Here is a 12,656-nt window from a genome sequence, read left to right as displayed (position 1 = left end):
TTGAGGCAGTTCTAACTCATAACAACCCCATGTGTATCAGAGTAGAACTGTGCTCTGTAGGGTTTTCAGTGACTGTAATCTTACGGAAATAGATTGCCAGGCCTTTCTTTTGCAGCTCCTCTGGGTAGATTCAAACTGCCAACCTTTCAGTTAGTAACAGAGAGCACATGGTTTGTGCCACGACTATATCTTGTCCTAAGTTGTTATTCTTTCTTTGATATTCTGGTTTATTGAAATGAGATAATTAATATATAAAGTACTTAGAACAAAGTAGTCACTCTATATTACTATAAGAGTTTCCCTTCCCCTCATTTACATACTTCACTCTTACTTCCAGGCGGTTAGCAGAGGCATTTCATATCAGTGATGATTCTGATCCTTTCAATATACGTTCTTTGGGGTCAAAATTCAGTGATAATTTGAAAGAAGATGCCAGGTATGTAACTTGTTACCTGCTTCCTTAATTGTGCCTTAAGAGAGTTTTTGGACTTTTAAGATATAGTAACTAATATGTACCTCCTTCTGTAGTTAAGCCAGTTAAAATATGTTCATTTATCTATTGTAAGAGATTATATGATGTTTATTAAAAATCTCTTGGTTTCTTTAAACTGCCTCCTTGAAGAACTGAACGTGCGTGCGTGCGTGCGTGCGTGCGTGCGTGCGTGCGTGCGTGCATGCGTGTGTTGTCCCTGTGGTAGAAGTTTGGACCCCCTGAGGGCTGGAATGGGCTGAATTGAAGGCTGTCTGGACCTCATTCCTCCTCTGTCCTCTCAGGTCTCACAGTCACATGCATCCTCACTTAGGAGCAGTAATAGCTGTTATTTTCCTCCTGTCTGCTGGTCCTCCCATGGCTATTTCTCCTTCCATCTTCTCCTTTCTCATTCCTGTTTTCTTCTTTTCTCTTCCTTTGTTCCACCACAGTCAACCTTCTGTTATCTGACAGTTCCTGTCTCTGTAGTTTTTCTGACAACATTGTTCATTGTCTGCGCTTTACAGCAGAGGGCGGGTAGAAGGGGTTCCCAGGAGAGCAGGAACAGATGAAATTAACTGTGTTGATTTCTCCTTTCAGGAAGGACTTAAAGTTTGTCAGTGACATTGAGAAGGAAATGGAAGCCCTTGTGGAGGCCGTGAATAAGGTTGAAGTCAAAACATTCAACTGGATATGTCTCTAAGGCCAGCGTGATAGAAAATCAAGCCCCAGAAACACTGTCAGCCTAGAGTAGTTGTAGGAAAAAGTCACAACGTCCTTGAGGATCCTTATCTTTCCCAAAAGCCCAGCCATTATAACATCCATGTGAGCCCATCCTGATTCAGTCATTACAGAAAAGATATCTGAGACCAAATTAAATGTAAATAAAAACCCTGGCTTAGTACCTTGGATCACGTGAAGAAACTCTGGACGAGGGGGCTCAACAGTGATAGCTGAGTGGCTGTGTGTGATACTTCAGAAGGCAGCCCCTCAGAGGGGCTGTTGTATGAAAGGGGAGCACCGTAGCTCTTTATTGCCCCAAAGAGTAACCCTTGCGTAAAGATAAAAAGTTGTGTGACTAGAGCTGAAGAGCACTGGGTGGGATAGGCTACCTCAGAGAACGAGAACGCTGTCACTGGAGACAGCCAGGGATGTTGAGAAGGTAGACAGAAGTGACAGTCTTTATTTCAGTCAGTAGCTGCCAACCCTGTGCTGGCTCCCTCTTCACTCAGTGAGGCCTGTGAGTGTGGACAGGGATGGCTGCTTTAGCTCCATATGTAATGATGACGGTTTTTCCTCCCACCATCCCCTTCCCCCTTCCCTCCACCCTTCTGTCGCCACTTCCCAGCAAAATACTAAAATGAAGGAGAAAATGCAAGACACCATTTCTCTCCTGATTAGGAAACCTGAGCAAAAGTACTTTTCTGCTTGTGTGTTTGTACCCACACGCTCATACTTTTGAATGTACTTTTATAGAAAGTGAGGTTTTTGGTTTTTGTTCTGTTCTGATGTATTTTGTCATTTCTTGGGAATGTCACTCACTCCCCAGCTATGGCCACAGTCAGGAGGAGCCACTGCCCTGTCTCTTAAGTCTCAGTTATTTACCCTTTGTCCCTCGCCCTGTTCAGCTGCCACCGTTTTGGTCAGAGAGTAGGTGAAGGAAGGCACCAGCCCCGTCCTCTGAACCCCCTGGGCCTCCTTACAGTCAGTGCAGCACTGATGCGTTGGGCCTGTAGAACTCAGCCACCTCCGCCGTCCTTGTGGGGCTGGTAAGGACCATTGTGTTTTCTGTTTTCAGGGTGATTTTATTAATCAGTCATCTCTTCTCTCAATACAGGGAAAGAATATTAAGAAAAGCCACTGCTTCCCTCCTATGAACAGAGACCACCGCCGGATCATCCACGAACTGGCCCAAGTTTACGGCCTGGAGAGCGTGAGCTATGACAGTGAACCCAAGCGCAACGTCGTGGTCACTGCAGTCAGGTAGGTTGATCTTGCATCACAAGAGGGACTCGTCCTCAGCAGGGCAACCTGGGCCCAGGAGCAGGGTCTGTCAGTATCCACTTTTCCTCATGCCTTCTGTCCCTCTTTGAAGAATAGATGGAAAGTCAGCTCCTCTGGGACAGCCATTCCGCATGATTTAAAGGTCTGAACCAGAGAGCAAAGCCCCTGCCTCAGTCTATAGAGCAGACTTGCCTAAAGTGCACAAGCCCTCACGTCGGCCCAGATCCATATCACCCGCTGGAGGCAACATTTCCACAAGCAGACGAAACAGACCTGGGGGCCTGGGCCAGGACCTGCCCATTGCATCTGTCCCTTTTGCCCATCACAGCTTCAATCTCCTGTTCCTCCCTCTGACTGCTCCCTGACTCTGTCCTGAGGCATACACTGTGAACAACATTTTGCCATCAGGGGAAACTGAGCCAGGAGGGGACAGGGAGGATCTAGGATCACCGTCAGAACCTGGGAGAGTAGGAAGAACTTCCCAGTGAAACAAACTCAAGTGTGGAAAGAGAGGAAGCAGGCAACAGTCCCAGCAGAGATGGGTGAGGTTGAATGCAGGTGGCTGTGCCTGAGAGGAGACAGGTCATATCAGTGCTCAGCAGTGTCATCTTGCCAAAGCCATGGACTGTGTTTCTAGCTGTCTGCCTGTCTCTCTACAAATGATTATCACTTTTCAATATTTTGTGTTTTGACTTTTATCAGAGGGAAATCCATTTGTCCTCCTACCACTTTGACAGGCGTTCTTGAAAGGGAAATGCAGTCACGGCCTCCACCACCAGTTCCTCATCACAGACATCAGACAGACAAGTAAGAATTCTTCTATTGCTTTCCACAGGGCCCTGTCTGTTCAGAGAAGCTAGCAGGGGTACAACTGTCCTGGGCTGTACCAGCCACTTAGCCCTCTTCGGGCCTGTCTTGGAGTGCTGTGATCATATATGTCAGGTTTGACAGGGATGTTGGACATACTGTTCTTGCCAGAGGGGTCCTAAGTTTGATGTTTGTAATGCCCACATCCCCTCTGGGGAGAACACTCACTGGACAGAATCTCCAGTCATGGTTAGATGATGACACTGGGAGGTGGATTCAGTCAGTCACACCAGATGATTTAGGACTGGAGCTTCACTGGTTTAACAGTAGTTACTCTGAAGGTGGAAGTGGGATTGGGATGGGAGTCAGCAGTGAAGGAAGATACTTTCATGTCTTGTTCTGTCTCTGCTTCTGTGTGGTTTGAATCATTTACAAGAATGTATTCATGATTTAAAGAGAAAAGAAAGCCAAGCTGGCAAGCAGCAAGTCGGCCCGTGTTTTCTCAGACAGGAGCAGCGGAGGAGCACCACCCTCCTTGCCTTCCTCTCGCTTGCCAGGAGGGGAGCCCGCTCCGTCTACGGTGACTGAGGCAGCAATGCCTGAAGTTCCTCTGAAGCAGGGGTCCTTGCTTCTGTTCTAGTCTTCCACACTGAAGCCCTACAGTACTATCTCCGTGCCTCTTGCACAAAACCTCTGGAAGGGTGGTTAGGACAGTTTACAAGTTCACCATGAGGGTTGTAGCAATTGGTGTTCCTGTGGGACAGGGACAGCCAGGTATTGCCCATGGTGCAGCCTCAGTCAAGTGTCTGGGGCCATGTGGCTCCCAGGGACCAGCCCCTCCCCACCTCTGGGAACCAGGCAACCTGGATCCTGGTCAGTGTGTGTCTATATCGACATGGGCAGTGATTTGGGAAATGTGGGGGCTGTCCCAAGACACCAACTGTCACAGCAGAGTCCTGTACCAGTTGGACATAACCGTCATGGAATCACTGGCATGTTTATGCCATGCTTTTTTTTTTCTTTTTTCTTTTCCCCTTTGCTTGTTTTATTTTTATATAAAACTTTACAATGAAAATTTTTAGAGTAGAGAGAATGGTATTACTATAACAAACCTCTGTACTCATCACCAAATTTCAACATTTATCAGCTTGTGTTTGCCCAGTATCTTATCAAGTGTCACAAATGGTAAATCAACTGATCCTTAACTTTCTGAAGACCTGTATCTGTTTTCCCCAAAGAAGAAAAGATTGATCATTCTTTGTTTGCTTTTCAGGAATTCTGGGAGCAGTAATTTACAGAAAATAGCCAAGGAGCCAGTAATTGACTACTTTGATGTCCAGGACTAAGAAGATCAAGACACACTCAGATAAGAGAATGATTAGATGTAGTGGAGACTTGTTTGCAGCAGATAAATCACGCTTGTCCCTCCCTGCCTGGCAGAATCACAGCTTCACATGCCATCTTGTATGGATACAAGCCAAAGCACGAGCGTGTCAGCAGTTCCCTTGTCCTCTCTTCCTATCTGCAGAAAGGGTTTCAGTGCAGCCAGATGTCCGACTGTGTGGCCACTAAGTTATTCAATCATGTATTTAAAGAGGCTCCTCACATCATCACTGTGATTGCTCTCAGGCTTGGGGGAACATTGGGTTTCATTTGAACAAACCAGAATTTTAGCCTGAGACTGGCTTGATGACACTTAGTCATCGCCTGAGCTGTCCCAGTTACTCATCCTCCTAAAAATGCAACATCAGATGCACCACGCTTTCTTAACCAACTGATCTCAGTCTTTGGAAAGACACAAGTGGATTTCTCAGTCTGAAATAACCAACACTGTATTTGTGTACCAGATTTGGAATCACACATGTTATCTTAAACCCAGCTATCTTATCTAAGTCTTTTGCCAAAAACTCTCATCGTTCTGTTTAGCTGAACTTGATTTCCGATGCCATAAGTTAGGAGAGGGGAAGAATCAGGTTGATATACAAAATTCCATTTTCTTGAGTCCCTAGCACCTCTCAAACCACATCACTGAACCTATCTAGTGATAGTCAACTTTATCCATCCACCATGATGGTAGAAGACATTGAGCAAGCTCTTTCCCCTGCCAGGTTCATACCGTGGCCTCTGAGCTGATATGTGTAGTCCTAATTCCCCTTCTCTATTTGAGAAAGATTCTCAGGTAGACTAAGCTGGCCTTTGTTGCTTTCTGCTAGCCCTTTAGCAGGCATATTGGCTCTTCCTGTCTCTGAGCTCTGGGCTTCTGTTGGAATATTCAGAAAAATGTGCAGACAGTCTAGGGCTTGTGCCCAGTGGCCCACTAGAGGTGTTTATAAAGCTCTTTTAAGGCAGGCCATCATCAGTTACACTAATTTGGCCCTCTTTACATTGACACCCTTCAGCATGGAGGCCAGGCTTCCAACAGCTTCCTCCTGCTCTAGAGCAAACCATGAGCCCCAGAGCATCAGAAGGAGATTTGAGAAGTGGCACAAAGCCAGGTGCTTAATTTTCTTAGGAAGAGCAGGGCCATCCTTTTATCCTCACCAGACAGTCCTCTTCGAAAGGCCTCAGGTACTGCAGCAGAAAGAAACAGGCAACTAGAGGGAAGAGACAGACAACTACAAAACCACCTTTGTCTGGGCCCGTTTAGTGCAGGGTCAGATGACTCCCCGACACAAAGGAAACTCATGAGCATCTGTCATCTCTCAAGCGATGGATCCAGCGAGTGGACTGTGGGTGAGCATCTGGGAATCAGCAGGAGCCCTGGTTTCAGAATCTCGCTCTGCCATGTAACACCTTGCCACTTGATGGAAAGGAAGTATATCACCCACCTCCCCAGGGTTGTTGTGAGGATGAAGTGAGATAACATATGAGGAGGTGCCTGATCCATCATAGGTGCTGAAAGTTTATAAAAATGATATTTGATATCTGGAAAATATGTAAGCATCTTCTTTCTCCATAATACTAGCCAAGTAAAAGGTTATGGAATGCTAAAGGCCTCTTCTGGTGGATGCTTGCATGTCTGTCCCCTGCCAGCCTTGGGCCAAGTCTTGAGGTGGTAGGTGCCCTTTGGAGAAGGAAAGAGCCATCCCTAGCCTCTTTTTTTCCCCAAAGATAAACAGTATATGAGACAAGCCATGGGGTGTGGTTTATGGTGGGTTTAAGGAAGGGTTAGTTGTCTAAAGTAGGCCAGTAACTGAAGGTACAGATGATGAGGCTGGAGAGGTGGACACAGGCCAGTTCGTGGAGAGCCACAGGGAGCCACCAAAGGATCCTAAGCAGAGAGTGGCATGGCCCGATTTATGATCAAGAGCAGGGGTCAGCAAATTCTTTCTGTAGCGGTTCCTGTTGTAAGCTATTCCAGCTCTGCCATTGTAGCACAAAAGCAGCCATAAATAATACATAAATGAGTGAGCATGGCTGTGTTCCAGTAACACTATTTATGGACACTGAAGTAAGCATTTCATATAATTTTTCACAAAATATTATTTTGATATTTTTCAGCCATTTAAAAATGTAAAAACTATTGTTAGCTCGTGGGTCATACAAGAACAGGTGGCCTGCCCCCGACCCCCCCACCCCAGGTCAACAAGGGGACCCCAGCTGTTTCTCATGGGTTTAGTGGATTCTCCACTGAGCAGTGGCTTTAGATGAGATTTTACATGAGCCTGGACTCAAAGGAAAGAAACCCTCACCCTCCCCACCCAGACGTGGAGGGAGCCTGTCTGAGAGTACAGTGGTATCCCACCCCCTCCAGCCCCACACCCTTGTCCACCGGCAGTCCCTTTATGGGGCCAGAGCTTTCCAGAGACCAAGTTCTTATCTCTGGAATTCCCTCTGGCTTGTCTGGCAGGGCTGGCCTGTCTGCAGTGGGGGACTGTATGCAAGACCAGAGATGAAAGCAGGCTCTCCTGGTCATGGAGTCTGTGAAGCAGCTCTGGATTTTGTCCTGAACGGGGACTGGGTAGGCCAGAGGACAGACCAAGGAATGTCAGCCTTTGGGGGAGGTGCAAAGTCTCCATCAGTGGGCCCTGTAGATATAGGGAGGTTGTAGGTTTGGGGGAGTCCTTCCTAAAGTGGCCAGCCTTCTCACTTTGTGCCTGACGTCCTGGAGGCCTTGTTCTCTGAAGAGAACCTGCCAGTGTGCCCCTTCTCCTGAAATAAGAAAGGGACCACCAGGCCAGGCCAGAGCTCCCTCACCTTCACCTTGCTCGTTAGACCCCTCAAGCACTCCTCACCCAAACCCCACAGGACCTCAGCAAAAATGCCCCATACCATCTTCTATGGCCTTTTTAGACCCTGATATCCTTGGAGGATTCTCTGCGCCAATCCAGCCCAGAAGGGATGGTTCCCTACGCTCACACAAGCAGTATGTGCCAGGCCAGAATCAGAATCCATGCTTAGATTTCCCAGCCTAGAGCCACCCTACACCAGGAGGGTGCCAAGTCCTCAGGAGAAGGTGAGCCATCTTCCTCTCTGACTTTCCCAAACAGAACTCAGGAGTCCTTCCCAGTGGCCTGGGCTGCCCTCAGCCCCAGGCCCCATGAGGTGTCTCTTCATGAGGCGCAGTTTCTAGGATTCTTGGGGACCTGGTGGTGCCGAGAACCCCAGCTGGGATGCCTCGATTCAGTGCCTCAGTCACCCCTGGCCAGTTTGCTTACAGTCTGGGCATCTGTTTCGCCATGTCAGGTGGGGTAATAGTTCCTGCCTGTATGCCACCCAAGGTCATTGTGAGGCTCTGGGGTCAGTGGGTGGACAGTGAGGGTAGAGAGGTCGGGAGTTCCCCAGTGTCACATGGCATGTCAGCACAATCAAATCCCTGCATCCCATCCTAGGACTGAGTCTCTCAAGTGGGTGGCTCTTGCGGGGAAGGGACAGAGCAGTTGTGAAGCTGCTCTGCCAAGGGGCCTGGACTTTTAGTCATCCTTCCCCCTCACAGCGAAGCTGCCCCCTACTCCGAACCTGACACAAGAGTGAAGGGGTCACCCTAGGCCACGCTTTGTCAAGAACCCTTTCTGATAATGGATAACAGCTATTGAGCACTTTATATGCACCAGGCACTATGCTAATCCCTTCTACTCCTGAATGCCCCATGAAGCATTATTGTTACCCCTGTTTTCCTGATGGGGAAACAGAAGATTGAAGAAATTAGGTCACTCAGTGAACAACTGGAGATCTGAAATTCCTGCTAGGTCTGAATCCAACACCTGTGTCCTCTCCACAACACCAGCAGAGAAAGGCCAGCACCTAGAGCTCATCCTGGAGCCCCCAAGGCGGGGTGTCCCAGCTGTCAGGACACCTGCAAAGGAAGCTTACATTATGTCTGTGGAGAACGCCAGCAGCCTCCAAGAAGATGGGATTTTTTTTCCTACAACAGACACTAGGGGGCGGTATGGATCACTAAACGAGGAACTCTATGTGTGTCTCGGAACTGTTCAGGGCAGAGGAGTGCGTAATAAAATCTGACTCATTTTTTAAAAGGATCATTCTTGCTGCTGCATTGAGACTAGACTGTAGGGCTGAGTAGGGGCAAGAGGAGAGATGGAAGCTTCAGGGCAACTCTGCTATAATCCAAGAGAGATGACACTGACTTGAACCAGAGTGATAGTAGTGCGGTGGGGCAGTGAGAAGTGGCTGGAGATTGGACACATTTTGCAGATAAAAACACCTGAAGAATGTCAGCTGGGATGTGGGGTGTGAGAGGAGAGAGGAGTCAGGGGTGACTTCAGAGTGTCTGTCCTGAGCAATTGGAAGGCTGGCTTTGCCATTACTGAGATGGGAACGCCTGTGGGTGAAACAGGCTTGGGGGAGGAAAATCTATCCAGTGGGCGGTTTTACATCAGAGTCTGAAGTCTAGATAGGACTGGGCTGGGGACCAGTTTGGGGAGCTGTTGGCATGTAGTGGTATTTGAAGCCTGCTGAGATCATATAGGGACAGAGAGTGAAGAGAACTGAGCCCTCAGTCTCTAGGGTGGGGAGCTGAGGACCGGGCAGGAGTCAGAGATTTCCCTCCCCTCCAGCCACACTGAGCAGCTTGTGGGTCACCCCTCTGTGCGTTTGTTCCTTCTGTTCCCTCTTGCTGGAACACCCCCAGCCCATATCCCCAGGGCACACGAGTCGGGCCTGGTTCATGTACAGGCCCTGGGAGCTGGGCAAGCACTGGACTGGGGGTCAGGAGAAAGGAGGGAATTCTTCCAGTTGAGCTCTGGAGGGCCTCCCAGAAAAGGCAGCTCCCTCCCAGGTCAAAGACCACTGCAGGGCCACATGGTCAGGTGGGCCCAGGAGGGCACCTTCAGCATGTGCTCCCTCCCCACACTGGACCTCCCTCAGGAGTTTGTAGTTTTCTGACACCATCTGACCTGGGACCAGAGCCCAGGGCAGGTGGGAGAGTCGGGATGGACAGGAATGCATTCCTGCTGGCCCTGGCAGGGCAGTTCCAGGGGCCTGTTGCAACCCCCCATCTGAGGACTCCTTTTTATCAGTCAACAAGGGTTTGGTTGGGCCCCTGGAGGACTCAAAGGCTCAGCCTGAGATTTATGGCTATATCTGTTTGCCTGGTTGTACCTGGATATGAGCTGTCTTCCCCCTCAGCCCCTGCCTGATCCGGCCTTTGAGCCTCCAGTCCCTACTCACCCAGACCCTCTGATGGGCCCAGAATTCACTCTCCAGAACCCCCTGCACAAACTCTCCACTGACCTCCCCTGCCAGCTCCTGAGCGTAGAGACAAGGGAAGCCATGAGGCCTTGCAAACTCCACCTGGCCTTGTTCCATCAGGGAGGAATGCTAATGGCAAAAATTAAACTCAAAGCATGTCAGCTCCTCTGAGCCTCATTATCCCCATTTTACAGATGAGGAAACTGAGGCCCAGAGAAGTTAACAACCTGACCAAAGCTTAATGATGGGCATTTGGATATTTGTTATTATTTTAACTGTACCTATATGTTATATCAAGGAGTCCCTGGGTGCAAACGGTTAAGCACTGAACTATTAAAAGGGTGGCAGTCTGAACCCACCCAGAGGCACCTTAGAAGAGGGGCCTGGCAATCTTCTGAAAGATCACAGCCTTGAAAACCCTATGGAGCACAGTTCTACTCTACACACATGGGGTTGCCATGAGTCAGTATCGACTGACCACCTGTCTGTCAGTTTGTTGCACTGTGGTGGCTTGCATGTTGCTACAATGCTGAAAGCTATGCCACCAGTGTTTCAAATACCAGCAGTGTCACCCCACGGTGTACAGGTTTCAGCAGAGCTTCCAGACTAAGATACACTAGGAAGACAGACCTGGCAATCTCCTTCCAAAAATTAGTCAATGAAGACCCTATGGATCACAACAAAATATTATCCGATATAGTGCTGGAAGATGAGCCCCCTAGGTTTGAAGGCACTCAAAATACACAGTGGTCACAGCAATGGACTCAAGTATACCAACGATTGTGAAGATGGTGCAGGACCGGGCAATGTTTTGTTCTGTGGTACATGGGGTCACCATGAGTTGCAGCCAACTCGCTGGCAGTTAACAACAACGTCAATAATATATACGTTCTTGTTTACAGAATATATTTCACAATTTAAAAACCAAGCAAAGATCAGCCAAGGTCACATCTTTGGGTGCTGGGTTAATGCACAGGCTTTGAAGGCTCTCTATCCCTTACTGAGTCACTTAATCTCCTTAGGTCTCAGTTTTCTCATATGTAAATGGGTATGACAATTGAGGATCAGCTGAGAGGATGCATAGTGATGACAGCAAACACTTTAACCCCCCACATGCCAGGTATAACTCATTGTGTCATCACAGCAGCCCTATGAAGTGGGTGCTGTTACCACCCATCTTGCCTAAGGCCACACAGCAAGAGTGTCTGTGCTCTGAAGTGCCACAGTATGAGCCCTGCCACAGGCAGGAGGCTGGGGTCATGCCTGCTCTAAGATGAGTGCAGAGGTGGGTGCAAAGCCAATGCCTGCCTGCGCGGCTGTGATCGGCCACAGCCACATCACAGAAGGGAGCAGCACCAAGGCCCAGCCCGGAATGGCTGCTCCCACCTCTTCCTGAGCCAGGACTCTCCGAGGCAGGAGATGGTGGGACCAGACCAGGGGGCTACCTCTGGGTGCCCATCTCTTGGAAGCCCTGCGAGTGAGTGGAAGAGCAAGTTGGACCAAACCTGGTGACCAAACCTGGGATCACCAGGCTGAGGATGAAACTCTGCAAAGCCCTAGAGGGACCTCCTGGTCTGGGACTGGAGGTGCTTCCTGCCCCTTCCCCATCTGGACTGCAGCGTTGGCTACAGCATCGGGGTCATGACATGGGGCTATAGAGTGTTGGAAGAAGTCAGAACTGGGAGTCTTCCCAGACACCGATGGATCCAAGTTCGCTGTGCAGATGGGGAAACTGAGGCCCACGCAGGGAAGGGGTCCTGTCCAGGTCACTCAGCGAGTCTGTGCCCGGGAGAAGAGCCAGGGTTCCCACAGCTCTCACCACAGCCTGGCTTCCAGAGCTGCACAGACATGCCTCCTGGGTCCAGCCGGGGAGTGGGGCATGGGTGTGGATGGCTGTAGGTGGTGTGTGTGCCCGTGTGTGTGAGACAACAGAGGCAAGAGCAGGGACCCACAGGCGCCGTGACACCTGCCGCACCCCATCCTGGCTGCTTCCGTCCTTCCTCCCTCCTCTCCTCTAGAGACCTCACTCACCTCTGGCCCAAATCTTGGCCTCACCTCTCCCCTGGGCCCAGCGTCAGTCCATTCCACCTCCTCTCCCCTCCACCTCCCTACTTCCACACCCCCCATGCCACAGGCACCCCACCCCACCCCCTTACTTCTCTGACCTCATCTTTTCCAACTTTCCCCTCCTTCCTGCTGTTCCAGCACAATAGCCCTCCGTGCTTCTTCCTGGGGGCCTTTGCACTGGCTGTTCCTTTTTTTAAAAAAAGTTTTTTCACATGCATATGTTTGCCTAAATAATATATTACTTTTTGCTTGATTTTCAGCTGTAAAACCAGTGTTATAGTGTATGCAATCTTCTGGAACTTGCTTTTCTTACCTCCAAAATTTTTCCATGTTTTGGCAGGTAGCTATTGTGCCTTAATTTTCACAGTTGCATAATATTCCATTGCATGTGACTGTGCTGCCATGTATGCATTGGTCCCCCTGTTGGTGGACGGTTGTGTTGTTTCCAGTGCCTTCTGCCAACCCCCTGGCTCCCCTCCTCAGCCAAACTCCTTGAGATGACCTCTCCACACCCCACTCACAGCCTCTGTCTTCAGCTCTCTTCTGTGCTCCAGATCATATAACAGTCATAGTAACTAGCATTTATTGAGCACTTACTCTGTGCCAGGCACTACTCTCAGTGTTTTACATGTTTTATCTCATGTAATATTCACAGCAA

At 49.2% G+C, this 12,656-nt stretch overlaps 1 protein-coding gene across 1 annotated transcript in view; it reads left to right on the top strand.

Moving 5' to 3' along the window:
• NFX1 (nuclear transcription factor, X-box binding 1) overlaps positions 1-6,655 on the top strand; it is a 63,315-nt gene extending 56,660 nt beyond the window's left edge. The window contains exons 17-21 of the mRNA XM_023727338.1: positions 338-436; positions 1,070-1,136; positions 2,307-2,452; positions 3,176-3,280; positions 4,554-6,655. Of these exons, the coding sequence (XP_023583106.1) occupies positions 338-436; positions 1,070-1,136; positions 2,307-2,452; positions 3,176-3,280; positions 4,554-4,626 (490 nt within the window). The 3' untranslated portion in view covers positions 4,627-6,655. The remainder of the gene's footprint in view (positions 1-337; positions 437-1,069; positions 1,137-2,306; positions 2,453-3,175; positions 3,281-4,553) is intronic.
• The last annotated feature ends 6,001 nt before the right edge of the window (positions 6,656-12,656 follow it).

The sequence above is a fragment of the Trichechus manatus genome, unplaced genomic scaffold (genome assembly GCF_000243295.1).
Source record: "Trichechus manatus latirostris isolate Lorelei unplaced genomic scaffold, TriManLat1.0 scaffold00016, whole genome shotgun sequence".
Taxonomy (NCBI): Eukaryota; Metazoa; Chordata; class Mammalia; order Sirenia; family Trichechidae; genus Trichechus; species Trichechus manatus.
This window is presented reverse-complemented; position numbering and strand designations above follow the sequence as displayed.